The 18,286-nt window shown below is 49.1% G+C and overlaps 2 protein-coding genes and 1 long non-coding RNA gene across 4 annotated transcripts in view; 1 reads left to right on the top strand and 2 right to left on the bottom strand.

Annotated features, from left to right (window-relative positions):
- Window positions 1-3,152: 3,152 nt before the first annotated feature.
- LOC100720086 (cytochrome c oxidase assembly protein COX14) lies at window positions 3,153-3,599 on the bottom strand. The gene has a single exon (XM_005006473.4). The coding sequence runs from the start codon at window positions 3,597-3,599 to the stop codon at window positions 3,426-3,428; it is 174 nt and encodes a 57-aa protein (XP_005006530.1). The 3' UTR covers window positions 3,153-3,425.
- On the bottom strand, window positions 3,153-15,414 carry Gpd1 (glycerol-3-phosphate dehydrogenase 1). Of its 2 annotated transcripts, none has more exons than XM_063254729.1 (9): window positions 15,233-15,414; window positions 14,546-14,723; window positions 13,594-13,734; window positions 12,807-12,945; window positions 12,359-12,471; window positions 11,572-11,805; window positions 11,300-11,406; window positions 10,137-10,229; window positions 3,153-3,607 (listed from the first exon to the last, which is right to left on the bottom strand). In XM_063254729.1, the coding sequence occupies exons 1-9, from the start codon at window positions 15,271-15,273 to the stop codon at window positions 3,574-3,576; spliced, it is 1,080 nt and encodes a 359-aa protein (XP_063110799.1). In that variant the 5' UTR covers window positions 15,274-15,414; the 3' UTR covers window positions 3,153-3,573. The 2 variants fall into 2 exon arrangements, with proteins under 2 accessions (XP_063110799.1, XP_003475834.2); XM_003475786.4 differs by lacking the exon at window positions 3,153-3,607 and adding an exon at window positions 3,731-3,891.
- Window positions 7,930-18,286, top strand: part of LOC134477304 (uncharacterized) — a 16,126-nt gene continuing 5,769 nt past the window's right edge. The window contains exon 1 of the long non-coding RNA XR_010049272.1: window positions 7,930-8,112. This is a non-coding gene — a long non-coding RNA (uncharacterized LOC134477304). The remainder of the gene's footprint in view (window positions 8,113-18,286) is intronic.

Raw genomic sequence — 18,286 nt, 5'->3', positions numbered from 1 at the left:
CCTCAGACAAACTACTATAGAATATATAAAGAACTTGAAGTCATACCCCCCTCCCCCGTATTTAAAGACCCAATGCAAAAGTGGGCATCTGAAATAGACACTTCTCAGATGAAGTAGAAACAGGATGGGCTGGGGATTAGCTTAACAGCATAAGTGCCTGCCTGGCAATGGCAAGATCATGAGTCTGATCCCCAGTACAAAAAAAAAAAAAAAAAAAAAAAAGGGAAATAACTATATGAAGAAAATTGTTCAACATCATTGATTGTCGAAGAGATGCAAATTAAAACAACACTGAGATTCCACATCCAAAAAGAATGGCTATTATCAAGAAATCAGTAGCAGGCTGGCAGGGCTGTGGGGGAAAAGGAACCCTTCTCCACTGTTCTCCTTCTTGGTATGATGCATCCTACCACAGTGATATATGCACAGCCATGTTTAGAGTGTCACAGTTTGTAGTAGCTAAAGTTGGAAACAACCCAAATGCCCATCAACCCGTGAATGGATAAAGATGTGGGGTTGTTGTTTTTATCCAAAACAGTACTACTCTGCCATAAAGGATAAGCTTGGGCTGGGGAAATAGCTCAGTGGCACAGGGCCTGCCTGGCAAGTGTGAAATCACGAATTCAATCCCCAGTATTCCTCCCCGCAAAAAAGCTTGAGACATTTCTAGCTAAATAGATGCCCCTTGAGGCCATACTTTTAAGTGAAATAAATTGGACGCATGTAAATACTGCATTGTAGAGCCAGGCATGGTGGCACACACCTATAATCCCAGCCCTCAGGAAACTGAGGCAGGAGGAACACTTCCAGCCTAGGATACATAGTGAGTTCAAGGTCAGCCTCGACTAGAGTGAGCCCATCTCAAAAACAACAAAACAAAACCAATACTGCATTGTTTCTCTGGTATGAGAAAACAAAAGTGAAAAGAAGGATCAAAATGGATAACATATTGTGAAATAGGAAAATGTTCAAATGGGAAGGGCAGCTAGCAAGGAGAGAGTGGAAAAGGGAGAATATATTTTTTAAAATGAGAAAAAAATGAGGGAAAAAACAGTATCTGATCAGTTGTCTATGGGTAGCTCTACTGAGATTGCATATGACTGCAAACAACACAGAACTGGTACCCCTGCTCCCACCAAAAAGCTCCTAGACATTATTTTAGTCAAACCTGCAACATACACATCTAACAGAAAGCCCAGATCCAGAATGTGTAAGAAACTGCCTACTAATTTGAAAAAGAAGTCAGGTGTGCTGGTATATGCCTATAATCCCAGCACTTGGGAGGCCGAGGCTGAGGTTTGCTAGGAGTTCAATACCAGCCTGAACTACACATTGAGATCCTGTCTCAAAAAAAAAAAAAAAAAGTGGGAGCAAAAGGGTTGAGGATATAGGGAAACTAAGCTAGTTTTTGTTTTTGTCTTTGTCATGCTGAGATTGAACCGAGGCCCTTGTGCATGCTAGGCAAGCACTCCACCACTGCATACACCCCTTGCCCCAAAAGCCATTTTGTTTTGATCATGAAAGTTTTATAAGCAGAGTCAAAGTTTAGAGGAGTGTGCCAGTGAGGGTGTGGGAGAGATTAGGTATACAAAGGGACTGAGATTCCTAACAATCACCAGGAGTAAGGTGAACTAGCAAGTTTCTGGGCTCTAAATGGAGTGATGGAAAAAATCTCTTCATAGTGATGTGTTACTTCAATGTACTGCATTTTCTTTTACGTTCTCTTTACAACTAAGACCTACAGGTATGTTCCCTGTGCAGCAGCAGTTTAAAATCTATCCTTATGCTAATATTGTGCCCAATGGGCTTAAGAAGCAGAACTGTTTTTACTCTATACAAGGACTAACCAGAAAATATAGTGAATGTCTGAATTTTAAAGAACTTATTACAATAAAAGACCCAATGCCCCGGTTGATGGTATAAGTATGTTCCAAGCAAGGAATACTTTTTTTTTTTTTCTTTTTTATTGGTACTGGGGATCAAACTCAGACTGTCTGTTTGCAAGGCAGGCGCTTATGCCACTGAGCTAAATCCCCAGCCCCTGCAAGGAATATTTTGAAGGGGATTAATAGCAATGTGTCTTTTACTATAATACATTTATTTAAACATTTACCATATATTTCAAACTTCTATGCCAGCCCTTTTTAGGAACCTCCTTTTATTTCCTACAATTATATGAGGACTGCCAAACAAGGGCTTCTGTCCTTCCAGACACAGAATACCTCATTCCCTAGATACAGTAATTGGCCCAGGAATGATCTCTACATCAGACCTCCTCAGTTTTCTCAGGGTATCTGTGCGAGTGCTGAGACAGTGGCAAACTACCTGCTTAGCAGGTGCAAGGCCATGGGCTCAGTCCTCAGCACCAGAATATAAAAAATACAAATCAAGGGACCAGGGATTTAGCTCAGCAGTGTAAGCACCTGCTGGCAAGTGCAAGGTTGTGAGTTTGATCCCCAGCACAAAATAAATAAATACATACATACATACATGCTGGGGCAGTCCTACCCAAGATCAAGAAGGCTGACACTAGTACTGCTAAAACTATAGTCTGCCACAAAAATGTATATACTCTTCAGGGAAAGAAAATAATGTCTGGAAGCCAACAGCCACCACTTTGAGAACCTCTTATAGCCAGGGACTTAGCTCAGTGGCATAAGTGCCTGCCTAGCAAGCACAAGGTCATGAGTTTGATCTGCAGCACCAAAAAAAAAAAAAAAAAAAAAAAAAGAACCTCTTATACAGGCCAAAAATAACTTGTATTAGTCTCAAGATGCCTCAATAAACTTAGTATTAAAGCAATTATACAAATTTTTCTTTTCCTGAAGTGTGTACACATTTTTTGTGGCACACTGTATTTCCCTCAATATTCATGGGTGATAAGAGTTCAAGATATGGGAAGCTGGGCGTGGTGGCTCCATAATCTCCAGCACTCAAGAAGCTAAATCAAAAGGATCACCCTGAATTCAAAGTCAGCCTGAGCTACACAGTGAGTGTACACTAAACTACATAGTGAGACCCTGGGTCAAAAAGAAAAAAAAAAAAAAGTTCAAGATACAGCACTACTCTGATGAATGGGATTATGCATATCTAAATTGTACCAATAAACAATTATAAAAACAACATGGTAATATAGTCCATGACTCAAAAACTTTCTCCACTTTCAGGTTTAATGTATTATTTGGGAAAACAAAGGCACCAAGACATAGACATGGCAAAGTATATAATGTCTATAGGTGTAATTCACCCTTACATTACCATGATACTTCAATAGCCCCCATAAACCGTCATACTGGTGAACTGGCAGAACCCCGGGCACTTTCTTCCAGCAGGGTTTGGAAACCATCAAGCTCATAGTCCTCTTGATGTGGAAATCAGCAGGTCAAGTCTTTCTGCAGCCTGCCCAGGAGGAAATACTCCCAGCCCTACAGCACTCCCGAGCTCTTCTCTTCTTGGGCGGCCTGGCGCCGGGCGCTACGCAGCTGCAAGTAATGGTAGGCCCGAACGCTGCAGAGGTAGCCCCCGTACACAGTGAGAAGCATCATGGAAGCCGAGAAGGCCTTGTAGCCAATGTCAGCTAGCTGCTTGCCAGACGGCATGGCGTTCCCTACAAAGAAAGACTGCAGTCAGACCCAGGGTAAGGAATCATCTCCCCAGCCCAGCACTCTGTCTAGAACCATTCCCTAACCTGTATCCTGCTCAGTCTGTCCGGGTACTCTATACTGAATGGCCCAACACACAGCAGTCCCATAAGAATACTCTTGAGTCCAAAGGGCACACACGGTCTGTATACAAAAGGCGGGAGCCACATCTGAATGCGGTTACAGAGCCGGGGATAGAGCTCAGCAACACAAGTGCATGCCTGGCAATCACAGGTCCTGAGTTTGATTCCTGGTACCAAAAATATTAAAAAAAAAAAAAAAAAACACTTTTAAAAAGAATGCAATTACACTGACACCTGGCTCTCCACATTTGTGGAGAGAACTGACTGGCCCACCCAGAACTCATCTTACTTAAACATGTATCAGTTTTTTTTGGCTTCTAGGAAATTCATGGGGTAGCTAGGGTTTAACATTAGCAGAGTTATTTTCCTAGAAGACAAGTGGGAATCTTCCAGGCAGTGTCCAATTCATTTTCCCATAAAAACAACCTTGTTCACAGTTAGTCTTAAAGCACGTTTAAACCATAATGTAACTGCAATAGTACCAACAGTACTTTTATATTATTCAATTATACTTAACCTTCTATAGCATTAATTCTAAGTTCTAAACTGAACATGAAGAACCTGCCCAAAGGGCTAAAAACAATCTTCCTGGGTACTGTCCCTAATACGTCTTAACTCATACTTGCATGAGATCTATTATTTCTAATTTAACTCTTCTCTGGCTCTCATGAGCTGGGAAACAAGAGCAAGTTTAGTATGTGAATTCTTTGTCCAGAACAAAATGTTCCCAATTTGGGACTGAGTTCTCAGGTTCCCCTCTACTGAGAGAACTGAAATTAAAAGAATGACCAAAGCCAGACACGACACCTGTAACCCCCGAATTTGGGAACCTGGGGCAGGACTGCAAGTTCAAGGCTGGCCTGGGCTACAGAGCAAGACACTTACTGAGGTGAAGGACACCTAATTAGTCAGGTGTGGTTTCTTTAACTCGGGCTAGGGATGGTAGCATGCTTCTAGTACAAGCTACTCAGGAAGCTGAGGCAGGAGACGATAACTTGAGACTAAGAATTCAAGACCAGCCTCAGCAACACAACTACAACCTGTCTCAACAAGTGAAACATCAAGCTGGGTGCAGTGGTGCATTCCTGTAATCTCAGCACTTCGGAGGCTGAGGCAGGGCAATCATTTGCAAGTTTGAGACCAGCCTGTGCTACAAAGTGAGCCCAAGGCCAGCCTGAACTGCATAGTGAGACCCTGTCTCAAACACACACACACACACAAAAGTAGAATATCTGGAAGAAGATAACCTCAAGCTGGTGCAGGCAGTTGACAGTGAGGTAGGAGACATGTAAGAGTTCTCAAGTGGGGGCTGGGGATTTAGCTCAGTGGCATAAGCATGTGCCTTGTAAGCAGGCAGTCGTGAGTTCGATCCCCGGTACCGATAAAAAGGAAAAAGACAAAAAAAAAGAGTTCTCAAGTGAGCCCAAAGGCAGGCCCTGAGGATGGACCCCAAAATGAGCCAAGGCACAAATTTTTTTTTTTTTTTTTTTTGTGCCGGGGATTGAATTCAAGACCTCATGTTTGCTAAGCAGGCACTTACACCACTGAGCTAGATCCCTGGCCCCGAGGCACAATTTCTTTGAATTCTAGTTCTCCTAAAGAAAAGTGACATAGCTGGGGATTTAGCTTGGTAGCACAGTGGCTGCCTAGCAGATGCAAGGTCATAAGTTCAATCCCCAGTACCAAAAAAGAAAGAAAGAAATCACATTAAATAAGGTCAGAGAAAGAAAACTAAAGGACACAGGCTCAAAACAAGGAAAGGTGTGTTCAGGTTATCTGAGGTTTATAACGACCCTAAGCTAGTGGTGGCAGAACTAGGCTGCAACGTGCTGTTTGTTAACACTGAAAGCTCTGAAAGGTCCCAACCTATGAACAATGAGGAACACACAGGTAGATGGGCTAAGACATGAAGGATGCAAACAAGCACCCCACAGATGCCACAAGCTTTCTTTGCTTCCGTTCTCCTGCCATTCCCGTGCCAGGGCTGGAAACTAACCAGTCACAGGACTCCCTCTCTGAGGGGTTGGAGAGAAAGCCAAAAAAGGAACAGATGGTCCAGCTGCGCTAAAGAGTGACACTACTACACCAAGAGACACAATCCTGTTGTCCTAGTCTAAAATTAGCAAAAACTTCACTAAGCTACGGCAAGGGCAGCAGAAAGGGAGAAGATGCACACAGAAGTTATTTTGGAAGCAAGTGATTGGATTAGAACAAAGCTGAGGGGCTGGCTTTAGCCCAGCGGTTCCTTCGAGTCTGGCTTCCCAACCGCCCAGCCGACTAGTGACTAGTCCTTTAAAAAAAAAAAAAAAAAGAACAAAGCTGAGAATACCTCCAAGTTAAACTTGTAGTAGCCTGGAATGCTGTTCACAGAAATAAGAGAAAGGGTTATGTGTCACTGTGTATATCGAGGGTGTGACAGTGTCGATTAATATCTTGAGACTGAGGCTGTACATCGTGCCACATACCTGTAATCCCAGCACTCTGAGGCAGGAGTTCAAGGCCAGCCTGGACTACATAGTGAGTTCAAGTCCTGAATTATAGAGCAAACTCCTGTCTCAAAAAAACTAAACAAAACAAAGGGTCCTGGGACTGAGAGTGTGTATCAGTGGAAGAGTGCTTGCCAGGTACGTGTAAATCCTGGGTTTCAATTTCTAGCACTGAAAAACAAAATCATAAACTGGGGTTGGGCATACTGAATTTTATACATTTATGGGCTGGGGGTTTATCTTAGTGGTGTAAGTGCCTGCTTGGCAAACGAGAGGTCATGAGTTCAATCCCCGGTACCAAAAATAAAATAAACACATTTATGAGATGATGTCTATCAGGCAGAAGAAAATGAAATTCTGTTCAGATTTTGAGAAAAAGCTGTTTCAGATACAGATGAAGGTAACAGCTGATACCAAAATAAAAAATAAAACCAAAAGACAAACCCAGCCTGGTAGTGCACACCCGTGACCCTCGCATTCAAGAGGTTGAGGCAGGAGGACGGCTCAGTTTGAGACCAGCCTGTGCTAACTACTGAGTTCAAGGCCAGCATGAATTACAGTGAGATCCTGTCTTAAAAACAAAAATAAAACCACGAGACAAGAGGCCAAGAGAGCAACAACTGGAAGAAGAAAACAAGGAAAAAGGCAGGTAGGAAATTCTAAAAATACAGGGGGTGATGGTTCATTTAGCTGCATTTTCCTTCCTGGCTAAAAATCACCTGGGCCGGGGACTTAGCTCAATGGCATAACCACCAGTATGCAGAGGTGTAAGGCACAAAGCTAGGTCTCTAAAGTGACAGAACTGCAGGTTTTGGAAAAATCCATTAGTATCATTAATGGAAAATACCATGAGTGCAATTTGTAAAGATTCTCTTTTTGGGCCCTCAAAGCCTGGGAGGACCTCAAGACTCTGCTTTCATTTTTGAAAACTCATTCCTTCAACTAGGCCTTCAACCCAGATTCACTAATTCGTCTTATTTCGCACCTGGAGCACATAATCCTAGGAGGAGGCAGAGACGAACACGGCTGCCGTCTAAAGGAGCTTACGGTGATAAGCTACGAATCCTATATTCTGTTAGACAAGCTGGAAGACGGTGGGTGAGTTCGGAGGCAGAGTAGGGGCTCGAGATAAAGTGCAGGGGAGGAGCTGTCTTTTTAGAAAGGTGGGGCCAATTTAAACCAAAGAGAAAACGGAGGAAACCTGGCCGCGGCGGCCTTGCGAGTCGCAGCGCGAGACGCCAGGCCAGAGTGCGGCCAGACCGGAGCCAGGCTGCAGTCTAGCCGGGCTGCCCCCCACGGCCTCACAGGCACCGACGCCGGGTGACAGGCAGATGGCGGGGCGGTGAGCGAGCCGGCCTTGGCGGCTTGCCCTGGCCCGGGGCGTACCTGGGTGCTGCCTCGCGTCCAGCCAAGGCCTCCCTCCACCGGCAGCGTCTGGCCGCTACGGTCTGCACAACTTCCTGGGACGATCTAAAGTCACGTCCGGAACAAGTGCGTCTCGTGCGGGCGGCGGCACGAGAACCCCAAACGCCTCAGCTATTGGTAAGGAACGCAGCTCCTCTTCCCGCCCGCCCTAGCCTCTAGGCCTCGCCTCCTCTAGCACTCGCTTCCAAGCTGAGGAAGCAAACCGCCGCCCACCCGCAAAAGCCCGCCCCCTACGGTGGGAGGCGCCCCGTCGCTACTCAAACTGGAGACCGGCTATGGACTTCCGGCCTCCAGGTCAACTATCCTTGCGAAGCATCCTCAGACGAGCCTCCCTCCCCGAGAGGCCCATTGGATTCTGGGGGTTGTGGTTAACGCTTCAAGAGAGCGCTTACTGTGACTGGAGCTCGAAATCGGAACCTTTAGAACCCAAATCACCCAATCCTCAGCGTATATCTCAGTGACGTCTCCGGTAGCCAGGTAGGTTTTCTGGGGCCAGCCCTCCAGAGTGGACTATGCGCCCCCTAGAGTCTGGAGCGGCCCTCTCCAGGTATTCGGCTGCAGGCCGAACTCAGGTGTGGACCTGATGGGCACCACGAGGCCCTGCCCATGGTTTGCCCTCACGGTGACTAGTGTGACTTTCCCCTAAACAGCTTTTGGGAAGATGAGGTGTGGGGTCCTGGCCGAGGAGGAAGGGAGAAGGGACTTAGTGGGCACCACGATTGGCATGGAGAGTGTTATCAGGGAGGGAGATTTTTTTCATGTGTTCTGTGGTAAGGGTAGTGATACACGACAGCACGCGCAATGCCACATGCAGTGAAGCCTTTTAGTTGTTAATGAAAAAGCTGCATTTTATTGGGTGGACAGGCGACCAACCGCAGACTTTAAATTCACAGTTCATTGTTGTGGATTGAACAGATGTAGGCAAAAGTGTTGGAAGGCCTCTGGCCCACCTTAACCTCCAGGAAGGGCAGCTCTAGATAGTCAGTGCCTGGACCCAACCCAGACAAGCATAGGGAGGCTGTGCCCCTCAATTTGCAGCCTGATTGGGGCAGCTCTGCTCTTCATGGTCAGACCAAATTCTGAATGGCAACCATGAGGAACACCCAGGTTTGCTAGGGAGTGAGAGAGGGTTAACACAAAGCTGCCCAGTGCCAGTGTGCCAGGTGCTGCCAAATGGAAAGGGAAGCATAGACCCCTGCTGGACACAGGAGCCTCAGCTCTCAGAGGCTATTTATAGCTAGGGGCCTAGGCTGCTGACCTGGGACATTCCCCTGCTGCCACCCAGACCTGGAGCAAGGCCAGTGTAAAGTACACTCCCCTCCCCTCTTGTGTTTGTCCCTCACCATAGTGGGGAGGGTGGTTCTTTTCTTCCTCAAGTTTCTCAGCTCTTGCTGTCCTGATGCTCTTCAGTACTCCATGAGGAGACCCTCATTCAAGGAGAGGGAGCTGACTTTGGAATATAGGCACCCACCCAGCATCCCAAGCATTCTGGCAGTTGAGAATGAAGTGCAGGGCTCAGTAGGCAGAGGGACAGGGTGGCCTCTGGGGAGACAAACAGCCAAAGGGGCCCAGCTCTATACACTTCTTCCAACCAGAGCTCTGAATAGGGCGGCTGGGCAAGCACAAAGGTCACAGGGACCCAGCAATCTGAACTTGCTATGAAAAGGTGTAGCTGTCAGCAGATTAAGTTTCTGCTCCCCAAAGAAGTGCTGGCTAGCAGGGGAAGGGAGGATTTGGAAAGGTCACGCAGGGTGGGGAGGAGTTGGCAAAGATCTAGGAACCAGAAAGTCCCTAGGGAGAATAGCAAGCCCCAGGGGCAGAGATGCCAGCAGGGAGCTACTCTTGTGCCAGGGCAGCCTGAGGGAGGAGGAAAACCAGAGGTTTCTGATGATGCAAATGTTGCTAGGAGAAGCAGGGAAAGATCTGCTTAAGATCTTTGTATTTTGTCACCAAATGCTGAGATCCATTGATGCTGTGTGGGGCCTGGGGCTGTCAGCTGAAATACTCAGATCCCCCCTGGTGGCCCTGGCCTTATCCTTCCTATGGCTAAGATACTTCTTTAGCCATTTCATTGGGCCTGGGGACAAGTTTTTGGTCAATGCAAGGCAGCAACTGGCAGCCCTTGCCCTGATGCCCTCTCCCCACAGACAGACAGACAGACAGACACACACACACACACACACACACACACACACACAACACAACACACCCTGAGAGCAGGTGGCAGCACTGGGCCTTGATTCTGTCCCTCCTCACGCCAGGGAGAAAATTTCACATCTGGAGAGAGACAGGGCAGCTCCATTTCCAACAAGAGGCTGCAGGCCTCTCAGTTCAGAACTCCAACTGTGTAGCTGAGCCACAGCCTCAAGTTTCGTCTCCAGTGAAAAGCTGAGACAACCACTTGCTGAGAGTTCTGGGGGTCTTGGCCAACCAGCTGCAAGCTTCAGCTTGTATCTGATGGGGTAAAAACGCTGCCTGTCCTGGGCCCTGGCCCCACTCACATGTGTTCTGGATGATTCTGCAGACATCGGATGAATTCACCCACTGGCTGGCCCTCATAGCACACCTTGTACACAGCCATGAACAGTGGGAACCTAGAGCAGAGGGAGATGCCTAGCTTAGTCTCCTGTCCTTGAGCCATTCTCTACCCATCTCTCCCCAGCCACCTCCTAAGCCTCCACTCCAGTACCAGCACTCAGGCAGATTCTGGCACCCAATTGCAGAGAACCTGAATTCCCCAGCACTGAGTTTTAGGGTCAGGTTGCTAGCTGCCCTGTTCCCTATCATATTGAACCTGCCTATACGACTCCCCAGTTTCAAGTTTTGTTTTGTTTTTCCCAGTTGGGCAACCCATCTACCCTTTCTGAACCTCAATGTGATCGATATGACAAATCAGTGAAGATAAGATGTATCTATGAACGTGTGCTTACATATTATATGAAGGTGTCAATAAGTGTCAGTGTCCTTTGCCCTCCTTGCCCAGGCTCCCTTAATCTGGAGCTATGAGCTACTCTTCTGAACCTGTTTCATACACTTCTAGGATTCTTTCCCAGGCCAACAGAGCTCAGCCATGTTCTGCTCAGCCCAGTCACCCCATCATGTTCCCTAAAAAGGAGACATTAAAGCACAGCCATCCTTCTCGGTACCTAGGACAGGCTACAAGGGACAGAAGGGCTGGACTGGGGGGACAGACAAAGAATTGGGACAGTCAGATTAGCATATACTCCTGCAGAAGTCCAATTCCCAGAGAAACGAAAAATTGCCAGTTGTGGTGGCACATGCCTATAATCTCAGCACTTGGAAGGCTGAGGCAGGAGGATCACCATTAGTGTGAGGCCAGCCTGGGCTATGTAGTGAGTTCAAGTTTGGCCTAAACAGATAGCAACATTCTCTCTCAAAAAACTCAGGGAAAAAAAAAAGGACAAAGAAAAGGACAAGGAGGAAAGGACAGGGGAGGCTTTGCAACATAAAGAGTGCTGAGTGAGAATGAGGCCACAGCCCTGAACTGGCTGAAGATGCTGAGTGCTGCTGCCCCTTCAAACTCTGAACATAAACTTGCATTCCCTCTCTTCCCAGTTCACAGATTGTGCAGTAGTCAGGAAGACAGTGAATGGGGATGGCACCTGCCTATGGCTTGTTCCCCCCAGGGCAGGGCAGCACTCACTTGTCTACCAGGCCTTTGTGCTGGAGGATACTGTGTAGCTCCCGGGCTGTCTGGGGCCCCTGCAGCTTCTGCCCATTCAGCATCTCTTTCTCCAGCTGCTCAATAGACTGTAAGGAAAGCAGGACATGTGGGTGGAAGCGTGAGAGAAGCGTTGTTCATATGAGCTGTAAAGTCTGGGGCTCAGATAGGTAGCAGGCTCTTAGAGGGAAAGAAAGGTGGGAAGGTCCTAGCAGTCTTAATACTTGTGCTGAGGTGCTGCCCACAGAGCCCACCTTTCCAGTGCGGGCGAAGGCCTCAGCCACCTTGCGGTTCCTTCCTCCGTAGCAGGTAGTGATAAGGTCAGCGACACCGCAGCTCTCCAAGAAGGTGGCAGAGGACACAGAGCCACGGCAGAAGAGCTTGGCAAAGGCGATCATCTCCATGAGCCCCAGCCGTATCACTGCCGCCTTGGTATTGTCACCAAAGCCCAGCCCATCACAGAAGCCAGCTCCCACAGCCACTATGTTCTTGGGAAGGAGAGGGCATGGGTGAGAGAAGACCCCTCCAGCAAGCCCGGTTGGCACCCTCGAGGTGCCTGCCTGACACGCTCACATCATGATGCACACACTGAACGAGGGAAGCGCGGAGGAGGATATGCTTCTAAGCTGTCCACCTCCTGGTTTTCCCACAGGCCACACCTTCCTTACTCTACTGGCTGCCCTGTTCCCTATCATATTGAACCTGCCTATACGACTCCCCAGTTTCAAGTTTTGTTTTGTTTTTCCCAATTGGGCAACCCATCTACCCTTTCTGAGCCTCAATGTGATCGATATGACAAAGCAGTGAGGATAAAATGTATCCATGAACGTGTATCTATGTATCTATGAACGTGAAGGCTACGCCAGTTCCCTTGCCTGCATGCCCTAGCCTTTCTTCTGCAGTCCTTGGTGGGGGAGTGCTCCATGGAGAAGAGGACCAGCTGTCCAGGAGAGACCTGGGCTATCAGCACATGCCGAGCTGAGCCAGCCCCTCCTTTGGGGCCTTATCTCCAACCCATAGCTGCCTCTGTGCCCCTCTCACCTTTAAGGCCCCACAGATCTCCACTGTGTCCACCTCTTGCACCACTGTGATCCGGAAATTGGGGGTCTGCATCAGATCTTTCAGAAGCTGTCCCTGGCCAGGGTCCTTGCAGCCTTAAGTGGAGAACAGGGAAGGCTTTCAGGAGGGACCTTTTTTGCTTTTATGAAGAGGTCATACGGGTTGCTCAGGGTGGTTTCAGATCCTGCCCCGGCTTCTTGAGTAGCTGGGGCTACAGGCATGTGCTATGGTGCCTGGCTAGTGGGAGACTCTTAATTGCTTTTCCCACATCTAAGCAGGACCTGAAACTCCTTCCCTGGGGGTGCCCCAACCTTCCCTCACCTCTGACACTTCTTCTTCTCCCTGCCTTGTGGAAGAAAGTGGCTCAGGGGAGGGGGAAGAGTTTGGGGAGGGGGAGCAACTAGAATTGTGTGGAGTATTTGGGGCTCACCAATAGTGGTCTCACAGAACTTCTCATCAGCCACCTCACTGGCAATGTTGGCCCCCATCAGCACACTCATGGGGATACCAAGGCGCTCCCCAATCACTTCAGAGATGAGCTTCAGCCCATTGGGGCCCTCGTCTACCCCCTGGGCACAGGATGGAGCTCAGATCAGAAGCTCTTTACACCCAGCTGAGAGCTTCCCACCCAGAAATCCTGCCCCTTCCAAATCCACTGTTTATCAGTGCCCCTCCTCAAAGGTCCTGTGCCATTCCAACGCAGCAACAGCTGGCTGTGAGGAGGGGCCATGGGAAAACCCTCCTTCCATGTACTCTACCGAACTTCTGTCTCTGGGGCAGCATATTACCTCCAAATCCCCAAACAACCTCCTGCCCTGTTGCGGGCCCAGACCAGCTCCCTTCTTGTGCTCCTCAAATCAGCCTTTCAGAAGGAAAGGCTGTTAGGGACTAAATCTGGGAAGGCTGGACTTGAAGGAGCAAATCCTCCGACTGCCTGACCCCACCATCAATCCCTAGTGTCTCATAAGAAAGACTTAAGTCTCCTAACTCCACTAAGACAGGTGCCTCCAAACCACTTTCTTCTCTACTTCCCAACCAATCTCCAGCCAGTGGCCTCAAGCATGCAACTCTTCCTTAATCCTCTCCAAAGCCAACTCCTCTCTTCTTCCTGGGAACTCACTCTATTCCAGCCGTTGTCTATTCTGTTTGCTTTCCCTGCTGTGAACCCCACAACTAGCTGCACTCCATACCCACCCACAGGAAGGTGTCTCTGGCACCTTAATAAGAGATATGCCAATGGCGTTGGCCTTCAGGTGGCCCTTCAGCTGGTCACAAATCTTGCCAATGAACTGATGGGGCACCACGAAGATCAGGATGTCAGCCTCCGAGGCGGCCTGGACCACATCTGGGACAGCCACCTGTGGGATAAGCAGGTGCTCAGGGGCCTGGCAGCCAGAACTCATTCAGGTAATCTAGAAGCTGAAGAGGAGGCTGGGGGCGGGTCCAGAGGAAAGAGTGTTAGGGACCCAATCGGGCTCCGAATAGGAGCCAGTCCTCCAACTCCCTGTGCCCGGCCATCATTCCCCCCGGCTGTAGCTGTCCTGGACTCTTGAGGACTCCCGGAGCCCTCTGCCAGCACTCTTCTAACCTTTGGCTGTGGGACAGTGAGGGAAGCCAAAGCTGCCTGGACTTGGCAGGAAGAAGAGTCCGAGTAAGATTTCATCACGTTGCTCCTCTGAGGGCCTCAACTGGGAAGGGAGAAGCCCAGCCTTTCTGCTTTCTTCCCTGCTCCCCCTCTCCAGGTAGGAAGACAGCCATGTGGATTTGACCAAAAACCTGAAGTTCAAGGAATGGCCTTCAAGTCTGCTAATAGCCCAGTGAATGAATAATAGGCTTAGAACCTGAGGCAGGGACTACCTGGACCCCAAGTGTGGGAGCCTCACAACCAGAATTCGGTTCCCCTGGAGACCAAGTTCCTTGGCCTCCCTCTTCCTTCCCAGCCTGGGAACCTGTAAGGGGGAGGTATGCCCAGGTTCGCCTCAGTCCAGCCAAGTGCCTAGAAGAGCCCAAACAAAGGTGCCCATGTCCACAGCAACCCTCCTGAAATGCTTCCCGAGTCCAGGCTGGCACCTGAAGTGGCCCCTTTCAGCAGCCCTGAGTGCTGACTCCTGGACTTCCCTCAGTTGCTTTTCCTCTTTAAGACATTCCTTGCAGGGTGTGTGGGCTTACCACATTTGGGGGCAGCTTGTGCCCTGGCAGGTATTTGACATTCTCATGCTGCGTGTTGATGATCTCTGTCAGCTTTCTGCCCCCAACATCTTCCTCAAACACCCACATGGTCACCCGTGGGTCAAAATGTGCCAGCTGGGCTGCATTGCCACCCACGATCTTGGCAATGGCTGAGCCCCTGGCAGAGGGGGAACACAAGAGTGGAGTGTGATGTGAGAAAGGAAATAGTGGCAGGAGTTGGGGTAGTCTCATCCCAGGTTTAACAGCACCCCACCAGATTATCTGCTTTCCATCTTAATGGTCACCTGCATCCCCTATGCCAAGGGCGTCCCCCATGACCTAGCAACAGAAAGGATCTTCACTGCAGTCAGACTTTGCTTGTGGAGGAGGGGGTCAGCCTGCCGATCCCAACCCTCCAAGCTCAAGGAGTCTTTCGGATAGAGAAGGGAGCACCCTTGTTGCCTTCCTATGGCAAACAGGTGCAGCTGCCCAGGTAGGCACAGGGCCAGGGAGGTCAGGCACCGTCTGTCCTGTACGCATAGGCACAGAAGACAGCCAGCAGCAGGGGCTGAGCAGGAACCTAAGGGCATTTCCTACCCACCTTCTGCCTCCTGCCCTCCCAGGTTCCCTCTCCAGCCCCTTTGCACAGGGGGAAGCTCACTTGGCGCCCTTGACAGAGTCGCTTACCAGTTGCCAGAGCCTACAATGCAGACTTTCTTGCCAGCCATGGTGCTGCTTCTCTGCCCGAGCGGCTGGTGGGGGCCGGAGCATTTAACTCCACCGCGCGCGGGTACAGCCAAGCCCCGCCTCCAGGGGCGGCTGGGAGGCTGGCGCCCAGGGAGATAGGGAGTCTGGCAGAGCCAGGGAAAGGAGAGAAAAGGGTAGAGACAGGTGGGGAACGGAACAGGGCAGAGGGCAGGCAGTCTTGTACTCAGGTTTGCAGCTGACAGTGCCTGCGAGCTGCTTCTCTTGGCCCCAGCCCAGTTTCCTACCCTTTCCTTTATCTCATTTTGAGGTCTGCTAAGAAATAGCCCAGATAAGGAGGACTGACTGGTCCCTCTCAATGCCCTTTGATCCCCAACACGGGAATAAATTGTAATTAGTCTATTAACCCTAGTAGCAGCTATATGATTACCCCACCCCCATCCTGTGAAAATGGGGGTGGGAACCAGAGGTCCTCTACTACTAAGCTACACACCCTCAGCCAATTTTTTTTTTTTTTGGTACTGGGAATCGAACTCAGTACCTTGAGCTTGCCAGGCAGGTGCTTATGCCACTGAGCTTTATCCCTGGCTCTCAGCCTGCATTTTGAGACAATCTCCCTAAGTTGTCTTGGTAGATCTCAAACTTGCCATCGTCCTGCCTCAGCCTCCCTCAGAGCTAAAATTACAGGTGTGCACCACCATGCTGATTACTTCTTTTTCAGAGGTAAGAATTACCCACCTACCCACAGCAATTACCCACCACCAGCTGCTCTAGTTTATCCTTCTCCCACCCCACACACTAGCTCTACTGCAGGTGTAGGCCTGTGGATGGCGGGGAGATGTGGGCTGCTTTTAAGTAGGCCCTTACCCACACAGCGAGTAAGGGCCTACTCTGGGGGCAGTCTCGCCCCAGGTTTGAGACCCCAGGAGACCTAAAGGACAAGGTGATCTTGGTTGCCACGGTAGCTATCCCCAGGACTCATCCTTGGGCCTCTCTGGGCCTTAATCAATCCCCACCTGCATGTGTTGCAGGAGGAAAAAGGGAGGGTCAAAGTCAGAAGGCTCTGATACCACATGGCCCACAGTTCTGGGGTTGACAGAAGCAGTGGCCACAGTTCTCTGTTTCTTCTCTTGGGTTTCCACACCACTACTTGAGGAGCTCCCACAGATTAATGGCTAGTTTCCAGAAGACAAAAAGCTCCAATACCCGGGCAGCTATTTCCAATGCTCAGGTAGCTATGTCCTCCTGAGCTTTGTGGTCTCAGAAGCATGAGAGTAAGCAAATGTGTGACTGTAAGAGAACAGCAGGCTCACACTCAGCAGCTGAGGCTCTTCATTGTCTACAGCCATCTGTTTGACTAAGAGGAGGAGGAGCTCTGGTTTCCAGGCTGGTCTGGAGTGAAACAAGAGGCCCCTACCTCCAAAGGCCTGCACTTTGGCTTAGAGGGCAGACAGCACCAGCACTGCCTGCTCATGTGCTGACCTCCTGGCCTGACAGACTGCTGAGTAGGCGTTGCCATCTCCGGGGCCACCACTGGCCAGTACCAGTAAAGGACATTGGGCTTGAATCTGGGTGTAACCAGCAGGAAGGGTAATGGGTAGGAGGTCAAGACCAGAGAGCCCAGGGACTGCTCAGAAGCCAACCATAGTCTCCCATGACCAGTCTCCATGAGGGGAAGAAGGTGCATGAGATCAGTAGTTAGTTGTTTTCTTTAGAACAGAGTTGAGCCTTATATGGGGCTTGCCTGCCACAGCCCGCTCCTTTATTGTACTGGCGGACAAAGGCACCAGTGCCAGGCTGCCAGCTGGGGTACTATGGGAGATGGAGGAGAAAGGCTGTTTCTGTACCTGGCACATGATAGGAACCCCAAAGAACTGACATTTATACTTAAATAACCTCCTGGTTTTGCCTAATGCTTTCCTCTCTTAGCCTTTACAATCATTTTGGGTAGTGTGAAGACAAAGCATTTGCCAAGATTCAAAACTGGCTTCTCATAGGAAGTTATCAGTATCACTAGCTCTTTCCCTGAGAGCAAACTGTAGATTATTTGCTTGAAATTAATGACTCATCAGCCACTCACCACACTTGTAATCAGCTTGGGTAAAGAGAGATGTCATTTAGATGTCCCTGACATCAATTTTCTCTACTCCAACCTATTACCTCACACACTGCTCTACTTTCTCTGCTTGTCTGTGAAACCCCCAAGTTCCAGACTAGGAACAGGGGTTGAGTTGGACTATAAGGCAATGCTGGAGTCTTTTCCTTCTATGGAGGGAAAGAATCATTTTATTTTTTTATTTAAGGCAGGGACTATTTACATAGCCCAGGCTGGCCTCAGACTCATGGCAATCCTCCTGCCTCAGCTTCCCGAGTGCTGGAATTATAGGAGTGCACCACCACACCTAGTCCTCTTTTTTGGTAATGGGAATCAAACTCAAGATTTTGAGCTTGCCAGGAAGGCACTTATGTCACTGAGCAGCCCCCCCGCCCCCCGCCCTTTCTTTTGGTCTTTTTGGGACAGAGTCTCTGTATGCAGTTCAGGCTGGCTTTGAGACCATTTTATAGCCCAAGCTGGTCTCAAACTCACGATCCCCCTGCCTCAGATCACAGGTGTGCACCACCATGTCTAGTTCTCTGCCCTACTTTTAAAACAATGGCACAAAAGAAGCAAGCAGTGGATCACTAGGTGGGCAGCAGGCAGAACTGCAGAATTCCATGCTTCTGTTCATACAAATGATCAGCCTCAGCTTTCCTCCAAACTGCCAAGGAGAGGCAGGCCATTTTGTCAGAAGATAACACACTGATCCTGACATCCTCAGAGCCTTGAGTGGAACCCAAGTACTGGGTTTCCACAAAAATAAGGCCTAATTAGAGATCAAAAATGCCAGTCCTCATCAACCTATCCTTTACCTGCCATTAAAGAGTAGCCACTGAGCAAGAGAACAGTAAGGTTAATCTGCTTGACACTGGCCATTGCTCATAATCACCAATTAGACAAGGTTTAATTTTCTAGTTAGGTCTTATTTTGGGGTAAAC

The sequence above is a fragment of the Cavia porcellus genome, unplaced genomic scaffold (assembly GCF_034190915.1).
Source record: "Cavia porcellus strain 051 isolate PalLab524CR breed Dunkin Hartley unplaced genomic scaffold, mCavPor4.1 scaffold_8, whole genome shotgun sequence".
NCBI lineage: Eukaryota > Metazoa > Chordata > Mammalia > Rodentia > Caviidae > Cavia > Cavia porcellus.
Note: the sequence above shows the minus strand (reverse complement) of the source record. Positions and strands in the feature narration are given on the sequence as shown.